The sequence below is a fragment of the Piliocolobus tephrosceles genome, chromosome 20 (assembly GCF_002776525.5).
Source record: "Piliocolobus tephrosceles isolate RC106 chromosome 20, ASM277652v3, whole genome shotgun sequence".
Taxonomy (NCBI): Eukaryota; Metazoa; Chordata; class Mammalia; order Primates; family Cercopithecidae; genus Piliocolobus; species Piliocolobus tephrosceles.
This window is the reverse complement of record NC_045453.1, coordinates 8841342-8861989: the sequence shown is the minus strand read 5'-3', so window position 1 is coordinate 8861989 and position 20648 is coordinate 8841342. Positions and strand designations below refer to the sequence as shown.

The window sequence follows — 20648 nt, the reverse complement described above, 5'->3', positions numbered from 1 at the left end:
ACACACCTGTAGTCCTACCTACTCGGGAGGCTGAGACACGAGAATTGCTTGAATCCGGAAGGTTGCAGTGAGCTGAGATTGCATCACTGCACTGCAGCCCGGGCGACAAAGCAAGAGTCTCTCCAAAAATAAATAAATAAATAAATTTCAAATGGATGAATAAGAAGCCCACACCAATCATCTTGGAGCCACAGCCCTAAATGCAAAAGGATACCTAAATATGATCAGACACCCCTACTTACTTTGTCCCAGAACAGCGACCCCTTGTTCTTGTAGGTCACAGTCGACCTTTCCAGGACTGCTGCAGACATCCCTGACTCCTTGCCTCTGGAGCTATCCCGGAAGTGAAGATCTGTAAGTCCACTGCTTCTTTACCCTTTATGTCCACACCCCCTTCAGAGAGAAAAATTTCATGCTTCTTCTTTTCTGGTATGCAACATGAAAACAGTTTTCTTTTAAACTCAACAGAGTTCCAGTGTAGTGGCTCTGTATGAGCTTGTCCTCACATTGCTAATAAAGACATACCTGAGACTGGGTAGTTTATAAAGAAAAGAGGTTTAATTGACTCACAGTTTCGCATGGCTGGGGAGGCCTCAGGAAACTTAGAATCATGGCAGAAGGGGAAGCAAACACATCCTTCTTCACATGGCAGCAGGAGAGAGAATGAGAGCTGCATGAAGGGGAAAGCCCCTTACAAAACCATCAGATCTTACGAGAACTCATTCACTATCATGAGAACAGTATAGGGGAAACTGCCCCCATGATTCAATTATCTCCACCTGGTCCTTCCCTTCACACATGGGGATTATTACTAGTCAAGATAAGACTTTGGGTGGGGACACAGCCAAACCGTATCAGGCTCATACCCGTAATCTCAGCACTTTGGGAGGCCAAGGTGAGAGGATCCCTTTAGGTCGGGAGTTTGAGACCAGCCTGAGCAATACAGTAAGACCCTGTCCCTACAAAAAAAAATTTTTAATTAGCCCTACGTGGTGGTGCACACCTGTACACCCAGCTAATTTGAAGGCTAAGGCAGGAGGATTGCTTGAGCCCAAGAGTTCGAGGCTGCAGTGAGCTATGATCGTGCCACTGTACTCCAGCCTGGGCAACAGAGCAAGATCCTGTCTCAAAATAAAAATAAAAAATAAATTAAACAAACGAAACTGTAATGTTGAATATGCTTTTCAAACTAGACTCACCCCCATTCATGAAAGCCATTGATCTTATCCAACTTACTCATTTCACCACTGGGGAAACGGAGGTACAGATAAAGGAATCAAAGTGCTCAAGAGGGTCCAGTGAGACAGAAGCACACCTGGGACTGCCAGAGCTCCTGGTGCCCAGCTTGACGCCCAGGCATTCCTCAGAGTCTATGCCTTGCCAGGGACAGGGCGGGTGACTTGGAAGCGGGCAGGCTCCTCTGCCGCCATGGCCTCCGCCAGGCTCCTCAGTGCTCTCAAGCTAACCTATGGGGCTCTCGAAGGGAAACAGGTACCTGGAGCTTGGTCTGTGGTGCTGAGGCTGCTGGAGACAGGAACCCTGAGTTCTAGGCCCAGATCAGTGATGGGTAGCTCCAGATTAAGGACCCAGCAGAGAGAGTGAGGAGCCCTCTTTAGTTCCGACTCTGCAGCCTCCTTGTCTACACCTCCTCTATCACAGCTGCTCACTCCTCATCCTGGACCTGATGCCTGCTCCTGTCATGCTGTCCCATCAGCGTCTCTCTGGCTCCTGTATCCTCCTCCCATCTAGTTGCGGCCTCGTTTCTGTCTCTGACAGGGACCCAGCCCACCACCTGTGGGCCCATATGTGTTTTGTTTGACACTATTTGAAAACAATCTGAATTAGTTGCTTGTGTTTAAAAACTGGTAGGAATCATCTAAAATGCTGAATTTCTTGATTCTCTTGAAGAATCTATAGACTGACAATATGAGGCCTGAATTATTTTCTGGCAGGACAGCAACTAACTGGGCTAAGGGACAGCTGCCCCATCTGGATGGGGAATTCACACAGCAGGCCCCAGCATCTCCACCATTCCCTGTTGCCTTCCCAGCCCTGCTGCTGCGCTCCTTTAGATGACCTGTCTGACCTTGGAAGGCATTCGCAACCCTAGTCTCTCGACCACTTTGATTTGAGCCTTCCCCACATCCAGCTCATGAGATAAGACCATCCTATCCTGAGACCATGCCCCGTGATTAACCCATCCACACACAGCCTCTGACCATCCATTCACTCAGCCCAGCCCTCGAGCGTCAAGGGAGACTGTGCTCCCATTGCTGTCCCCCAAACACCTCTCTGGACCCACAGCTCAGCCCTCCAGGGCCCCCTCCTCCAAGTCCCACAACTCCCATGGTGGTCATTCAGAAAGCACGGCGGCCAATCCACCATCCTTTATTTGTCCTAAATAAGGACCCCTGCACTCTTATACTGAGGCAAGAGTTCTTGGATTTTGTACTGAGGTGCTTTGATGGCTTGAACAATCCTCAGTGGGGGGAGGTATTTCTGAGGCGCCATAAAAATGGGATAACGAGGTTTAGTCGTCTTGTTGATGCTGCACAAATCCAGGACCACAGACTTAGGGTTGTAGATCTCTTTCTTCTTGGGCTGGATTGGAGGGAATGGTGGACTTTGGCGAGGCTCCACAAGCAGCCGCAACAGGTCCTTCCGAAAGATATTCCAGCTGTTCTCCTGGAGGAACGTCTGGCACATATCTTCATCACTAAAGGGCAGGCACAAAAGCCGAGGTTCTCAGGCCAGTCCCGCCCCTCCAGCCTTGCCTCCTGCCACTCTCCCCTCCCTAAGCATGTGGCGCTTCATCCTGCTTCTCTGACCCTCCCGGACCCTCCCTCTGCACCCTTTCCCTGTCCACAGTTTTCTTCCCTTAGGCCTGTGCTGTCTCATGCAGTAGCAATGGGCCACATGTAGCTAGCTACTGAGTACCTGAAATCCAGCCGTCTGAAATGGAGATGTGCTGTGAGTGTAAAATACACACCAGATTTCACAGACTTAGAATAACAAAAGAATGTAAAATAGCTCATTAATCATTTTATATTGATAAACGGATGAAGTGTGATATATACATATTGCATGATTCTGTTTCTGTAAGATGTCCAGAAGAGGCAGGTCTGTAGAGACAGGAAATAGATTGGTGGCTGCCGTGGACTGGCCATGGTGCTGTGCTCCACCCTGCCCCCTTCCCTCATAGCAAGTGAGGCTGAGGAAGGTGGAAGAAGGACTGGAGCCTCCTGAGACCACATCAAGGCAAGGGGGTGTTAAACTTCAATGAACTCACCTGTACTCTCTTACCTAAGCAGACAAGCTGAATACTTCACTAACAAGTCAGAACATTCTTCCAGCCAGATTATAATGACAAAGATAAAGTCAACTTTGATCCGTAGAGATTGGCTTAAGAAAAAACCCAGAGGTCAGCATGGCTACAAGCTAGTCTGTAGCGTCAGCAACATGGCAAAGCCAGCTTCCCCCCACTCATGAAAGCTGGGCATGTGCACCTCTTCTCAACTCCATGCTTGTGGCAGCAGGTTGGTAGTTTGAAACTGGCCATGGTGGGAGTATTTACACCACAGAAATCAGCAAACACTGCAAGCTAGGGTCCTCTTCCTGCATCTTGGAGAGCTGGTTGTTAAACATCCACTGAGCACACTACTGGGTAGTCCTCAGTTGAAAAGTTCCATTAACTCCCAATTTCTTACACAATAAATAACAACAACATCTCACTCTGACTTAGGACTTACCATGTGTCAAGCACTTTACATTTGTTAACTCAATTAATTTTCACAATCACCCCATTTCACAAACATAGAAATTGGGGTGAGGCTAAGGAATTCACCAAAACCTAGGAGGGGGCTAGCATGTGATGACTAATTCTTAAGGGATAATTTTTTTAAAAACCTAGATTCTAAGCTAAGACAGACAAGACTCCATGTCACTTCCTGATGTTGATGTTCACATTGATTTCTAGTCTACTTTTTCACTGAACAGGGTAGCGTCAGCTTCACACAGCGGTCTCAGTTCCAATCCCCTGTCTCACTTGAACTGAAAGTTGCATCTGTCCTTTCAGGCTTTAAAAAATCAACCCATGGCCGGGTGCAGTGGCTCACACCTGTAATCCCAGCACTTTGGGAGGCCAGGCGGGCGGATCACTTCAGATCAGGAGTTCGAGACCAGCCTGGCCAAGATGGTGAAACCCTGTCTCTACTAAAAATACAAAAATTAGCCAGGTGTGGTGGCTCACGCCTGTAATCCCAGCTACTCAGGAGGCTGAGCCACAAGAATCACTTGAACCCAGTGGGCAGACATTGCAGTAAGCCGAGATCACGCCATCGCACTCCAGCTAGGGTGATAGAGTGAGACTCCGCCTCAAAAAAAAAAAAGAAAAAAAATCAGCCCATGATGCCCTTAAGCCCTCCTGGACAATCCCCAGCATCAGTTCATACTATCCGTCTGTTTTGAGTGATTCTCTTCACTTTGGCCTTGGGAGATTTCCTGACTTTCTTGTGTACGCAGCCATGCATTCTACCCCGCATGGGCCCCACTGTGCTCTGTAGGGGTGATTTTCAGGATATCCAGCCTGCACTATTCACAGGACAGGTACCTCTGCCACTGGCTCTATGATCTTCAGGACCTCAGAGTCTTTGATTAAAACATGAGGGATCTGAGCTAGATAATGGATATGTTTTCTGCCTGTTTTAGCAGTCTAGAAAGGCATAAATAAGTTCAACAATTAATGAATAAGACAGATTTCTGTAAGTCAGCATTCTAGATGAGGGCTGCAAATGCTGACTGAGCAGGGTGGATGCTGAATGTTCCATCTGCCGCCCCCCCCCCCCCACCACCCACAAGTCTATGTAAACCTTTTCTGAATTTCCATTCAACAGATATTAACCAATCCCCATCACATGCCAGGCATTATGCAATGAGCTAAGGCTGCTTAAACCCTTTTTTGAGTGGCAGGTCTAAATGGCTATTTCCTATATTGGTAGTACCCAGGAATCAGAGAAGTGTGGCACCCTTGAACCAGAAGGAACCACCAGTATTTCTCAGCTTGTTTTTCTCACAAGACTGCCCCAGTGTTGGCCTTATTTACATATCATCTGCTCTTTAAATTTACTAATGATTTTCCAGGCTGGGCACGGTGGCTCACACTTGTAATCCCAGGTGAGGCTGAGGCGGGCAGATCACCTCAAGTTGGGAGTTCGAGACCAGCCTGGCCAACATGGTGAAACCTCGTCTCTACTAAAATTAGCCAGGTGTAGTGGCAGCGCCTGTAATCCCAGCTACTTGGGAGACTGAGGCAGGAGAATCACTTGAACCCAGGAGGCGGAGGTTGCAGTGAGCCAAGATCATGCCACTGCACTCCAGCTTGGGCAACAAAGCAAGACTCTGTCTAAAAAAAAAAAAAATTACTAATGATTTTCCTTCAATCTGTTCAGTTTCTTTTACTTAAATATTTACTTTAACTTTGTCTTAAGCAACAAGATCTGTCAGATCACATGGTTAGTAAGCTAGTCATGTTGCTTTTTCTAATTCACACAAATAAATACATAACTGTTAAAACTAAAAATGTCAATCTGTGAGCCACCTAAAATCATCCTGTAACCCTCCTGTGGAATATGTTCCATAGTTTAAAAACTACTGATCTACTCTAATTTTCTTGTTTTGCTGATTGGAGTTGGAAGCCTAGAGAAGGTCATGAAGACCTCACATTGCTCAAGGTCATGAAGATCTCACGTCAGAGCCTTTTGTGTGCTTACTGGCCAGGGCTGGAATCACCTGCAGCTCTGTCTGCCTTCATACCCCCTTTCTCTACCATTGGAATCACTCGTTTCCTACACCTGCTGCCAAAACCGTGTCTGATCACAATATCACCGCAAGTAAAGAAAAGAGAGAGGATGCAAAATTGTGTAAGAAGTATGAGCTCCATTATGAAAATGGAACACGACGATAAATGCGTATTTGGCACATATCCATGAAGTGAAAAAAACATTAAAAGGAAACACAGAAGATGCGAACTGGGATTGCTGGAGGATTGCAAATGATTTGGGTTTTGTCTTTTTCGCTGTTCAGTGTTTTTCAATTTTCTGCAATGAGTATGGCCCATTCACATTTAGTCAACATTTATTAAGTACCTTCTGCATTCTGGGCACCATACAGGTGCTAGAGACCAAAGGCGGATACAGCACAGCCCTGCCTTCCTGAAGCACTTGATCAGGTGGAAGGGAAAGAGCTGTGCAAACAGGTAACTATATGTCAACACAACATGGTCAATGACAGAGCTGCGTAGAGAATATTATGAGTGTGCAGAAAGGGGGTACTTATCCCAAACGGGTTAGTCTGAGGAGGTTTGCTGCAGAAGATGAATCTTACAGAATGAGCAGGAATTTATCACACAAAGGATGAAAGCAGGACTGGGGTCAGCATTTCAGGCAAAAGGGCCAGCATTGGCAAAGGCAAGGTATGTGCAGCATATAGCAGGCAACCCGCCTGGGTTGCTGGAGTGAGTTGGAGGTGGCAGGAGATGCTGCAGGGGGCTTGAGCAGGGGGTCAGACTGTGGTGGGTCATTGCGGTAGCACTGAGTTTGGACTTTATCCTATAGGCAGTGAGATACCATTGAGAGGTTTCAAGCAGGAGTTTAACACAACTAGATTAGGGTTTTAACAAGAACACAGTGTGCAGAAAGAACCCGGCAGGGAGGAGACTAAAGGGAGGAACCCGTGATAAGACTCTTGCAGGAATCTAGCTTGGTGGTCCCGAAGTGGGGGTGGAGGCCAGGCACGGTGGCTCATGCAATTCCAGCACTTTGGGAGGCCAAGGTGGGTGGATCCTTTGAGCTCAGGAGTTTGAGACCAGCCTGGGCAACATGGCAAAACCCTGCCTCTACCAAAAAATACAAAAAAATTAGGCAGGCATGGTGGCGCCTGCCTGTTGTCCCAGCTAGTGGGAAGGCTGAGGTGGGAGGATCACTTGAGCCTGGGAGGTGGAGGTTGCAGTGAGTTGAGATTGAGCCACAGCATGCCAGCCTGGATGACAGAGTGAGACCCCGTCTCTCACACAGAGGAAACAAAGTTGGGGTGGAGAGACATGTCACCCAAGGAGATGTACAAGATCCACTAGAGTATGTGAATAGTAAGATTTCATTTATATTTATCTTTCTCTTATTCTTTTAAAAGATCGATTTTCATATGCTTATAATATATATTGATACAATAATACTATGTGTGGATATAACAAAAACAAATCAACAGATGTTATTTATATTACATATACATACCAGGGAGTACATGCTTGAACACTTTTTAGTAATACCAACGTGAGATGAAAACAGTTTTGAGACCACTGGTCTGGGCAATAAATTAATTTTTACATTTAAATAAACTATTTGTTCTCATTATAAAAGCATTAACATTCACTCTAGAAAATCTGGACACTATGATAAAGTAAAAAGAAAAAATGTATCTAATCTTTCAAGATACATACTTATTTTTAATAATTATAAAAGTAAATCAGCACTTTGGAAGACCAAGCAGGAGGACGATTTAAGTCCAGGAGTTCAAGACCAGCTTGGGCAACATAGTGAGACTCCCATCTCTACACAAAAATTTTCAATTAGCTGAGCATTGTAGTGCATGTCTATAGTTTCAGCTACTCGGGAGACTGAGCTGGGAGGATCATTTGAGCCCAGGAGGTCAAGGCTACAGCGAGCCATGATTGTGCCACTGCACTCCAGCCCGGGGAACAGAGTGAGAACTTGTCTCAAAAAAAATAAGTAAATAAAAATAAAATAAAATAAAATAAAATAAAAGCAATGTATACACATTGCAAGAACAAATATGACAGGAATATATAACCAGAAAGTTCCTTTAGTCTCACCTCCCGGAGAAAACCACTCTTACCACAGGCATTGTCATTTTCGCTTATTTCCTTCTAGGTTTCTCTCGGGTAAGTGTTTGACAAAGGCATAGTCAGAGCACCTGTACAATTCTGTACTGCCCTTTTCCAGTATCATTATATCACCCATTTTACCCTGCTGTTACAGAGCCATTAAGCTTACCATTTTTTAAATAAAACAATTATGTTCTATCAAGAGAAAATACTACAATTTTGTAAACTATCCCTTTAGTGTGGCACACATGAATGTTGTTGTCATTGTTTTTCTATTATGAATATGGCTGCTATGAACATCTTACTTTATTTATTTACTATTACTATTTTTGTTTGAGACAGAGTTTCGCCCTTGTTGTCCAGGCTGGAGTGCAATGGCGTAACCTTGGCTCACTGCAACCTTTGCCTCCCAGGTTCAAGTGATTCTCCTGCCTCAGCCTCCTGAGTAGCTGGGATTAAAGATGGCTGCCACCACACCTGGCTAATTTTTTGTACATTTAGTAGAGACAGGGTTTCACCATGTTGGCCAGCTGGTCTTAAACTCCTGACCTCAGGTGATCCACCTGCCTCGGCCTCCCAAAGTGCTGGGATTACAGGCATGAGCCACCATGCCCAGCCTATTATTATTATTATTATTATTGAATGGAATCTCGCTCTGTCACCCAGGTTGGAGTGCAATGGCGTAATCTTGGCTCACTTCAACCTCTGCCTCCCGGGTTCAAGTGATTCTTCTGCCTCAGCCTCCTGAGTAGCTGGGATTACAGGGGCCCGCTACCATGCCCGGCTAATTTTTGTATTTTTAGTAGAGGCAGGGTTTCACCATGTTGGCCAGTCTGGTCTCAAACTCCTGACCTCAGGTGATCCACTTGCCTCGGCCTCCCAAAGTGCTGGGATCACAGGCATGAGCCACTCCTCCCAGCCTTATTATTATTATTATTATTATTATTTTTGAGACAGAGTTTTGCTCTTATTGCCTGGGCTGGAGTGCAATGGTGCGATCTCGGCTCACTGCAACCTCTGCCTTCTGGGTCTGAGTGATTCTCCTGCCTCAGCCTTCCGAGTAGCTGGGATTACAGGTGCCCGCCACCATGCCCAGCTAATTTTTGCATTTTTAGTAGAGACAGGGTTTCACCATGTCTGCCAGGCTGGTCTCAAACTCCTGACCTCAGGTGATCCACCCACCTCAGCCTCCCAAAGTGCTGGGATTACAGGCGTGAGCCACCGCGCCCGGCCTTATTATTTTTTAACACAGAGTTTCACTCTGACACCCAGGCTGAAGTACAGTGGTGCCATCTCAGCTCACTGCAACCTCTGTCTCCCAGGTTCAAGCGAACCTCCTACCTGAGTAGCTGGGATTACAGGCATGTGCCACTGTGCCTGGCTAATTTTGTGTTTTTAGTAGAATTGGGGTTTCACTACGTTGGCCAGGTTGGTCTCAAACTCCTGACCTCAAGTGATCTGCCTGCCTCGGCTTCCCAAACTGCTGGGATTATAGGCGTGAGCCACCGCACCCGACCCTGCAATGAACATCTTAATGCAGGGGCTTTCTCCATATTTTGGCTTTATAAATTCACAGATGAATCTCTGTCTCAAAGTGGCAGGACAGTTTTATAGCATTTGAAATGTAATGCTAAAATTATCATCAAAAGGATTGAGCCTATCTAGAGTGTACCAACAACTCCCATTTCATTTCACCCTTGTCAGCAATAGGTATTACATTTTTCCTTCTTTTACTAAAGTAACAGGTGAAAACTTGTTCATTTCACCTGATGGGACTTACGCACATTTCCAGTACTGACCTGGGGAATGCAATATTGAGCTTTAACAACTTTTTTATCATCTCGTCATCATTGTCAATCAGTTCATAAAATATTTCCTTCCTTATCTGTATCAACTCATTTCCCAGGCTCATCAGGATCAAGGGTCGTGTGTCGCATTCACCCTCTGGAAGGAAGGCCTGGTGAAGACCCTTGGGAGAAGTCACAGAAAGTTAGACCTCAGAGACTGGCCAGGTCTGCCTGCAGATTTGTCTTTTATTTTTATTTTTATTTTTTTTGAGATGGAGTTTCGATCTTGTTGCCCAGGCTGGAGTGCAGTGGCCCAATCTCAGCTCACTGCAACCTCTGCCTCCCAGGTTCAAACGATTCTCCTGCCTCAGCCTCCCAAGTAGCTGGGATTACAGGCATGCACTACCAAGCCCGGCTAATTTTGTATTTTGAGTAGAGATGGGATTTCTCCATGTTGCTCAGGCTGGTCTCGAACTCCTGACCTGAGGTGATCCACTGCCTTGGCCTTCCAAAGTGCTGGGATTATAGGCATGAGCCACCATGACTGGCCTACCCGCAGATTTTCTAGATGGGAAAAAGAAGGCCTCAAACAGGAGGTGAATTTATCTGGGATCACTGAGCAAATGACCAGCAGGAGAAATCCTGGGCCCTTTTTGCTACATGACATGGAATTCCTCTGACCCTGGAATTAGAAGAGCACCTAAATCAGACTACCCACTGTCCCACTCCAGCAATCTCACTGCCACTATTGCTCTCAAATTTTCCCCAACGTCTAATTACAGCTCTCTCTTTTTTTTGTTGAGTAAATCTGTTTTCTCTTCCTTAGGACTTACGACAAAAATCAAACAGTTAGGTGCCAGGTGTAGTGGCTCACGCCTGTAATCCCAGCATTTTGGGAGTCCCAGGTGGGTAGATCACTTGAGCCCAGGAATTATAACCAGCCTGGGCAACATGGTGAAACCACACATCTACACAAATTACAAAAGTTAGCCAGGTGTGATAGTGCATGCCTGTAGTCCCAGGCTGAGGTGGGAGGATTTCTTGAGCCCAAGAAGTGGAGGTTGCAGTGAGCCAAGATCACGCCACTGCACTCCAGCCTGGGCGAGACAGGGAGACTCCGTCTCAAAAAAAAAAAGGAAAATTGTCCAACATCACACATCAGGAAAGCAATAAACCTAGGCTTTGAACTAGGTGGTCTGTCTTCAGAGTCTGTGCTTTCAGCAACTACAATGAGGAAACCGAGGCACAAAGAGGTTAAGTAGCTTGCCCAAGGTAACGAGACATAAAGTGGCAGAGCCCAACCTTGAACCAGGGATCCACTTAGGAGCACTGCTGTCCTGCTTACTCTCTCAGCCACTTCCAACCCACATGCTGCAGGCACACAGCTGGAGTCAGTTGCTTCTCTGGCGATGCTTCAAATAGCCTCCCAAAGCACCTGGGATCAAATAAATCTCCTCATGCCTCCTAAGGCCTGGGCTGTCTCACTCTTCCAGGCCCTCCATCTCAGCCTCGTGTCACTGCTCCCTTGCTTAGTCTGTTCCAGCCACCCTGCCCTCCCTTCCAATCCCCTCAACACGCCTCCTCCCTCCTGCCTTGAACCTTGAACTTGCCGCTTCTCTCTGGAACACTTTTCTGCCAGGTTGTTCCATCGCTTATTCTTTTTTTTTTGTTTTGTTTTGAGACAAAATCTCACTCTGTCCCCAGCCTGGAGTGCAGTTGGATGATTTCAGCTCACTACAACCTCAACTTCCTGGGCTCAAGAGATCCTCCTGCCTCAGCCTCCTGAGTAGCTGGGACTACAGGTGTGCACCACCACACTCAGCTAATTTTTGTTTTTGGTAGAGATGGGGTTTCACCATGTTGCCCAGGCTGGTCTTGAACTCCTGGCCTCAGCGATCCTCCTTCCTTGGCCTCCCAAAGTGCTGGGATTACAGGTGTGAGCCACTGTGCCCAGCCCCATAGCTTATTCTTTTCATCATTCAGGTCTCAGCTTAAACATCACCTCCTCAGAGCAGACTTCCCTTAGCCACCCCATTTAAGAACTCTCCACCCACCCTGCTTTCCATTCCATTCCTAACAGCAATTTGTAATTTTCTATGTATTTACTAGCTACCTCTTGTCTGTCCTGACTAGATCATAAGCCCCATGAGGGCAGGAATTATGTCAGTTTACTCAGCCACACTGGCACTTTGTGCCATGCTTGGAGCATGGTAGGTGCTCAAGGAACATCTGCTGAATGAGTGACCCAAATGGAGTCACACAACTTTAGAGGTGGCAGCTCCCCCAGATGAATCTCCTCATTTTCTCATGACACAGACTCAGAAAGGGAAAGTGATTTGCCCGTGGCCACACAGCTAACTATTAGAAGCAAAATGAGAATAAGTGCTGCTTGCCACCTCTCTTCTGCGATGCCCATGGCTCTGGCCCATCCAGTCTTGACGACTTCAGAGGCCTCAGCCTGCCTGTTCCATGGAGAAGTTGGATTTCCTATATCTCCTGGCTCGAAACCAGGGTCCCTCTACCCTAGGCCCCACCCTCTGCTGTTCCCAGGGCTGACCCAGCTCCACACTGCTACTCCCAAGGGTGAGGACAATGTGACCTACCTTCCAGGGGGCGGGTTCAGTCAAGCAGTTACCACTCTCATTCTCCTACAGCTGAAGCTGGGGCCTCAACACAGAGAGCTCAGAGTCCTATCACAGGCACCTCACGGAGGTATCCGCAGACATTTTCTTCAAAGTGGTCACGTTAACAAATATTTGTTGAAGGCCTTCTATGTGCTGGCCCTATGTGGGAAGCAGCAGCCAGGTCCTTTTGCTAAGTCCCCACCCAAAGCCTTCTAGGACTTCTAGGAAATCAAGGCCTTACTCCTTGTTCCAGCATTGCAGGGCCTGGACAAAACAGACCCTGTTGTTCCTGTTCCTGACACAGCCTCCCCTCCTGTCACTGCCTACCAAACTGAGCAAGGCCTTTTCCGTCCTCATGCCTCCAACCTGCCTAGGCCTCAGTGTCCCGTGGTGCCCTGTGTTCAGCTCTGAGCACCTTACTCTGAAACATTAACAAATTGAAGCAGACACCACCTTCATTAACTCTAACAAAGACGTATTAATGTAAGATGTTAATAACAGGGGAAACTGGGAGAGGGACATATGGGGACTCTCTGTACTATCTTCTCAATTTCTCTGTAAATCTAAAACTGTTCTAAAAAATAAGACCACTAAAACAATGAATCCAGTAGTGGGAGCAGGGGGAGTGGGTGACCACGCTTGGCTGTGAGCTGATCACTGTGGAGGCTGGGAGGCGGGTGACAGAGCTGAGTGGCAGGAGGAGCAGTATGTGGGCGCAGAGGTGGGGCAGGCAGAAGGACTTTCCAGGAGGAGCAATGGGCTGGAAGGCTGGAAACTACGCTCCTTGAAGAATGACCGAAGGAATGGAGGCCACTCTGTGTGAATATGAAAATAATTAACGGAACACTGGCACTGTGCCCGGCTACATAAATGTTGAATGAAAAACAAAACAGCATTCTTTAAATACCTAAGGGCATCACATGCTAAGGAAGTAGATTCCTTCTGTTTTGGGGGATAGGGCAGGGAGAGGAGAGGAGCTAGTTTAAAACTGTAGGAGGCAATGTTTTACTAAACAAAAGGAAGAAATTTCTAAGAGCTAAAAAATAATCAGCATTGACAAAGGGACTGGACCTTTGTCCACTGGACTGTGCTAGAGACTGGACCTCTCAGACAGTACTGGACTGACCTTCCCAGCCCTGAGGACATACCGGCTGGTGTGAGTGGAGAGAAGGAGCATGCACAGTCCACCATAACACAGGGTGAGAATGGCGTAAGGACAACCTTGGAGATAGTGACAGAGGAACAGAGGAGAGGGCTTGGTGAGGGAACAGTTTCCCAGATGCCAAATGACCACATATGAGGCTTCAGGAGACAGCCCTCTGCAGGCACAGGCGGGCTGAGTCCCATTTCTCCTCCTGGAAAGCCCTTCTCCCGCCCCACCTCTGCACCCGCACACTGCTCCTCCTCCTCTCATTCAGCTCTGGCACCTGCCACCCAGCTTCCATAGTGATCAGCTCATAGCCAAGCATGGTCATTCATACTGCCCTTGCTACCACTACTGCATTTTTTTTTTTTTTTTTTTTTTGAGACAGGCTCTCATTCTGTTGTTCAGATTGAAGTACAGTAACACAATCATGGCTCACTGCAGCCTCGATTTCACAGGCTCAAGCAATCCTCCCACCTCACCCTCCCAAGTAGCTGGGATCATAGGCAAATGTCACCATGCCCAGCTAACTTTTTAATTTTTTGTAGAGACAGGATCTCACTTTGTTGCCCAAGCTGGTCTCGAACTCCTTGTCTTCAGCAAGTGTGAGCCATTGTGCCCAGCCTTGGATTCCTTTTTTTTTTTTTTTTTTGAGACAGAGTCTTACTCTGTCACCCAGGCAGAATGCAGTGGTGCAATCCTGGCTCACTACAACCTCTGCCTCCTGGGTTCAAGCGATTCTCCTGCCTCAGCTTCCCGAGTAGCTGGGGTTACAGGTGTGTGCCACCATACCTGGCTAATTTTGTATTTTTAGTAGAAATGGGGTTTCACCATGTTGGCCAGGCTGGTCTCAAACTCCCAACCTCAGGTGATCCGCCCGCCTTGGCCTCCCAAAGCATCTGGGATTACAGGCGTGAGCCACTGCGCCCGGCCTGGTGTTCTTATTTTTTAAAACAGTTTTAGATTTACAGAAAAATTGAGAAGATAGTACAGAAAGTGCCCATATACTCCATGTCCAGTTTCCCACATCTTACACTGGTAAGTCTTTGTTACAGTTAGTGAACTTCTACTGCTATATTGTTGTTAGCTAAAGTCAATGAGTTGCTTAGATTTCCTGTTTCACCTAATGCCCTTTTTCTAGTTCACTGTCTTATCCAGGATACAACATTACGTTTAATAATAGGGCTCTTTAGGCTCCTCTTGGCTGTGGCATTTTCTCAGGCCATTTTTTATTGTCTTGGCAGTTTTGAGGGTACTCACTGAGTATTTTGTGGGAGGCCACTGTTAGAATTTGTCTTATGTTTTCCCTCTAATCATGTCTCATGATTAGACTGGAGTTACAAGATATTGAGAGGATGGCCACAGAAGTTAAGTGATATTTTCATCACATCCTATCAAGGAACAATACTATCAACATGATGTTTTACTATTGATGTTGGCCTTGATGATCTGGCTGTGTTTTTCAGATTTTTTCCACTGTAAAGTTACTTCATTCCCCCCTTGCCATACTGTACTCTTTGGAAGGAAGTCCTATGCATGGCCCACATTTAAGGAGTAGAGAGTTAGGCTCTCTCTCCTTTAAGACAGTATAGCTACATAAATTGCTTGAAATTTATTCTGCAGGGAGATTTGTCTCTTCTCCTCCATTTATTAATTCATTATTAATTCATTTATATCAATATGCACTCACGAATGTTTATTTTGTACTTTTGGTTATAATCCAACACTGCTTTATTTTGTTTTTCAAATTGTTTCAGCTTTGGCCACTGGGAGATATTTTAGGTGGCCCCCGTGTCCTTGGACATGCTCCCATATTAAAGTAGTTCCTGCCCCTCCCCCAGCTCTTCCTTACTTTCTGGCATTACAACATGTTCTAGACTCATCCTGTGTATTTCCTGCCCTAGTCCTAGATTCAACCATTCTTCCAAAGAGCCCTTGTTCCTTTTATTGGGAAATTGTATTAGAAATCATGATCTGGTTTCTTGACATTGGCCTGGGCAATGGTTTTTTTTGGGTATGACCCCAAAACACAGGCAACAAAAGCAAAAATAGACAAATGAGATTGCATCAAACTAAAAAGCTTCTGCACAGCAAAGGAAACAACCAACAAAGTAAAAAGACAACCTAAAGAATGATAGAAAATATTTGTAAGCTGTACATCTGATAAGGGGATAATATCTAAAATGTATAATGAACTTAAACAACACAGTCTCAAGAAATCAAATAGCCTGGTTAAGAAGTGGGCAAAAACTCTGAATAGACATTTCTCAAAGGAAGACATACAAATGACCAACAGGTATATGAAAAAAATGCTCAACATCACTGATCATCATGGAAATGCAAAGTGAAAATCCAGTGAGATATTGAGTTATACTTGTTAAAATGGTTACTATCAAAAAGACAAAATATGACAAATGTTGGCAAAGATTTGGAAAAAAGGGAACCCTCAAACACTATTGGTGGGAATATAAATGAGGACAGCCTTTATGAAAAACAGTATGGAGGCCAGGCACGATGGTCCACGCCTGTAATCTCAGCCCTTTGGGAGGCCAAGGTGGGAGTATAGCTTGAGGCCAGGAGTTCCAGACCAGCCTGGGCAACATAGTGAGACCCTGTCTCTAACAAAAAATAAAAAAATTAGTTGGGCATGGCAGCACACACCTGCAGTCTCAGCTATTCACAATACTCAGGGGAGAGCATTGGTTGGGTCCAGGAGTTCAAGGCTGCAGTGACCCATGATCACTCGCCACTGCACTACAACCTGAGTGACAGAGCAAGACCCTGTCTCTTAAAAAGAATAACAGAGGCCGGGCACAGTGGTTCACGCCTGTATTTCCAGCACTTTGGTAGGCTGAGGTGGGTGGATCACGAGGTCAGGAGTTCGAGACCAACCCAGCCAACATGGTGAAACCCCACCTGTACTAAAAATACAAAAAATTAGCCAGGCATGGTGGCGGGCACCTGTAATCCCAGCTACTCGGGAGGCTGAGGCAGGAGAATCACTTGAACCCAGGAGGCAGAGGTTGCAGTGAGCCAAGATGGTGCCACTGCACTCCAGCCTGGGTGGCAGAGCAAGACTCTGTCTCAAAAAACAAAAAAATAGAAAGAAGAAAGAAAGAAACCAACCAACCAACCAATCAAGATCCAAGTGCTAAGTGTGCTCATTGCTGGAAGGGTATCATTTCTTTTAGGCCCTATGATCTGACAGAGCAAAACAGTTGTATGTTTCTAACCATACCCATACATATTTCTTTTTTTTTTTTCCGAGATGGAGGCTCGCTCTGTCATCCAGGCTGGAGTACAGTGGCGCGATCTCCACTCACTGCAAGCTCTGCCTCCCGGGTTCCTGCCATTCTCCTGCCTCAGCCTCCTGAGTAGCTGGGACTATAAGGCGCCAGCCACCATGCCAAGCTATTTTTTTTTGTATTTTTAGTAGAGATGGGGTTTCACAGTGTTAGCCAGGATGGTCTCAATCTCCTGACCTCGTGATCTGCCCACCTCAGCCTCCCAAAGTGCTGGGATTACAGGCATGAGCCACCATGCCTGACCTACCTACACATATATTTCTATACATAATTATCTGTAAGTATATATTGAGCTAAATTTGAGGTCTACTGATGTTTTCAACTCTAATCCATTACTACATGGAGCATTCTAGGCTCCCCCTGCTTTCTATACATTCCTGCTTAAATTGTGAAAAACCTGGCTCCCACCCTTCGCCATCCATTTACTGAACTGATTTATTTCAGTGTTAACACTGTGTACATGTCTAGTAGTAGAAGTATTGTTAATCCACACCTTCATGAGAAACAGCTTTATCACTAGGGCACAGTGCTCAGACACGGTTCCTTTTGCTTTAGTCTTACCAACTCCACTCATTTCCAAAGTTACTTAAGTCAGCATCTTTTCCCCCAACTCCTTCACAGAGATTGTTTCATACATCTGTAATGGTTAGATTATCTTGTCATAGTTTGTATTCCTTCCTAGGATCCACTGACCTCCTAGATGATTTTTTTCTTTTTTCTTTTTTTTGAGACGGAGTCTCGCTCTGTCACCCAGGTTGGAATGCAGTGGTGCGATCTCTGCTCACTGCAAGCTCTGCTTCCTGGGTTCACGTCATTCTCCTGCCTCAGCCTCAAGAGTAGCTGGGACCACAGGTGACTGCCACCATGCCCGGCTAATTTTTTGTAATTTTAGTAGAGATGGGGTTTCACCGTGTTAGCCAGGATGATCTTGATGACCTCGTGATCCGCCTGCCTCGGCCTCCCAAAGTGCTGGGATTACAGGCGTGAGCCACCGTGCCTGGCTGATTTTTTTCTTTTTTAACAAATTGCATACATTAAGATTCACTTTTTGTGCTGTAAAATTAAATGGGTTTTGACAAATGCTTTTGTATCCACCATTACAGTACCACAGAGAATAATTTTACTGCCCTAAAAGTCCCCTATGCTTCACCTATTCATCCCATCTCCTGAACTCCAAACCTCTTGCAACCACTGATAATTTTACTATCTCTATAGTATTTTTCTTGTCCAGAATGTCATAGAATTGGAATCATGCAATATTTAGCCTTTCATAATGAATTCCTTAGAAATTGTGGGTTTTTTTGTTTTTTTTTTTTTTGAGACGGAATTTTGCTATTGTTGCCCAGGCTGGAGTGCAATGGCGCGATCTCGGCTCACTGCAACCTCCACCTCCTTCCTGGGTTCAAGCAATTCTCCTGACTCAGCCTCCCAAATAGCTGGGATTACAGGTGTCCACCACGACTGGCTAATTTTGCATTTTTAGTAGAGGTGGGGTTTCTCCATGTTGGTCAGGCTGGTCTTGAACTCCCAACCTCAGGTGATCCACCCACATTGGCCCCCCAAAGTGTTGGGATTATAGGCATGAGCCACTGTGTCTGGCCTAGAAATTGAATTCTTTAGAAATTAGATTCTGTAAAAATATTAGGTAATTTATGGATTTGTTATTAATTTTTTTTTTTTTTTTAGATGGAGTTTTGCTCTTATCATCCAAGCAGAGTGCAGTGGCACAATCTCGGCTCACTTCAACCTCAGCCTCCCGAGTTCAAGCAATTCTTGTGCTTCAGTCTCCCAAATAGGTGGGATTTCAGGTGCCCGCCACCACACCTGGCTTTTTGGTTTGGGTGTTTTTTTTTTTTTGGAGATGGAGTTTCACTCTTGTCGCCCAGGCTTTAGTGCAATGGCACGATCTCAGCTCACTGCAACCTCCGCCTCCCAGGTTCAAGTGATTCTCCTGCCTCAGCCTCCCAAGCAGCTGGGATTATAGGTGTGCGCCACCATGCCTGGCTAATTTTTGTATTATTAGTAGAGATAGGGTTTCACCATGTTGGCCAGGCTGGTCTTGAACTCCTGACCTCAAGTGATCCGCCCGCCTTCAGCCTCCCAAAGTGCTGGGGCTACTGTGCCCAGCTGGTATTGTGTTTTTTAATGTCAAATTCCAACTGTTCATTGCTGGTATAAGTAAAGCAATGGACTCTCGTATATTAATCTTGTATTCTGTGACTTTGCTATATAGTCTCATTAGTTTCAGGAGGTTTTTCTTTTTAAAAAAATTGTTTGGAATTATCTACATAGACAATAATGTTATCTGCAAACAAAGATAGTTTTATTTCTTCCTTCCCAATCTGTATGCCTTTTATGTCCTTTTCTTGAATGGACTAGCTAGGGCTTTCAGTACAGTGTTGAATAGGAGTGGTAAGAGGGAACATCTTTGCCTTGTTCCTGGATTCAGCTGGGATCACAGGTGCACCATGCCCGGCTAATTTTTGTATTTTTAGTAGACACAGGGTTTCACCATGTTGGCCAGGCTGGTCTCCAACTCCCGACCTTGTGATCTGCCCACCTTGGCCTCCCATAGTGCTGGGATTACAGGTGTGAGCCACCGTGCCGGGCCTATTCTTATCACATCTTTACAAATCAACACAATTCCTTGATATCATCAAATATGGAGGGAAGTGTTTTTAAACCTTTACTGTCATTACTTAACATTCCAGCCCATTTGTGTTACATACTCCGTGGTGAACAAAGCTTTTGGCATACTCACCAAAATTTCTCCCTGCTCCACAGTGTGCACCTTCATGTAGGCCCCCACTGCAGCCTCCTTGGGGAGCTCACCAAGCTTGGTATTGATCATGGCACATTTGATCGACTGAACAGGCCTGGATCTGAAATGTGACAGCTTGTTAGAGAGCTCATCTGTAACACAGTCTGCTCCTGAGGCTCTGGCTAATCAGCCCTCACTCTTCTGCACATGGAGGACTCCCCTCCCTGGGGAATTCACAACTCCCCAGAAGGCGAGAAAACTCAAAATCAAGCCCTGGAAGAGACTGACTCCCATTGTCAGGAATTGGAGGGTGCAGAAGAGGAGACTTGGGAGAGGAAGGTGATACAGGCCCTCCCCTTAAACACCTGAGGGCTGTTCTCCTGGAGGCAGGGGCTGATGATCCCATGCAGCCAAGCCAGGCCTACTGGGTGGGAAGTCCCGGCTGGCCCTCTCATGCTCAGCATGAGGAAAGAATTTCTTTCTTTCTTTTTTTTTCTTTGAGACAAAGTCTCACTCTGTCACCAGGCTCGAGTGCACTGATGGGATCTCTGCCCACTGAAACCTCCACTTCTGGGGTTCAAGTGATACTCTTGCCTCAGCCTTCCAAGTAGCTGGGACTACAGGTGCCCACCACCATGCCCGGCTAATTTTTAGCAGAGACAGGGTTTCACCATGTTGTCCAGGCTTGTCTCAAACTCCTAGCCTCAAGTGATCTGCCCGCTTTGGCCTCCCAGAGTGCTGGGATTACAGACGTGAACTACTGCGCCCAGTCAAGAGGAAGGAATTTCTTTTCTTTTTTTTTTTGAGATGGAGTTTTGCTCTTGTTGCCCAGGCTGGAGTGCAGTGGCACAGTCTTGGCTCACTGCAACCTAGATTATTCGGAAGGATTATCCATCACAGCTCAAAAGTGACAGGGTGCTCGTTATGGAGGCCAGCAGCTTGGAAATGTTAACAGGCAAAGGACTCACATGAAGTGGCCCTTGCAGGAATGCAGGGATTTTGACACTGGTGCCATTGTTAGTCTCATTATGACACTTCAATTTCAAAAGTAGCATGGGGAGGGGGCTGTGCTCCTCTGGGCCCAGCAGTGAGCTGCTTCTAGGCTGGTCCCTACTGAGTCTCCTCTTCTG

General features: G+C 46.1%; 1 protein-coding gene across 2 annotated transcripts in view; it reads right to left on the bottom strand.

The window, feature by feature from the left end:
* Positions 1–2373: 2373 nt before the first annotated feature.
* Positions 2374–20648, bottom strand: part of CNBD2 (cyclic nucleotide binding domain containing 2) — a 74311-nt gene continuing 56036 nt past the window's right edge. For both annotated transcript variants that reach the window (XM_023220554.2, XM_023220555.1), the window contains 3 exons: positions 19519–19639; positions 9697–9866; positions 2374–2716 (listed from right to left, as the gene is read on the bottom strand). In XM_023220554.2, the coding sequence (XP_023076322.1) occupies positions 2398–2716; positions 9697–9866; positions 19519–19639 (610 nt within the window). In that variant the 3' untranslated portion in view covers positions 2374–2397. The remainder of the gene's footprint in view (positions 2717–9696; positions 9867–19518; positions 19640–20648) is intronic.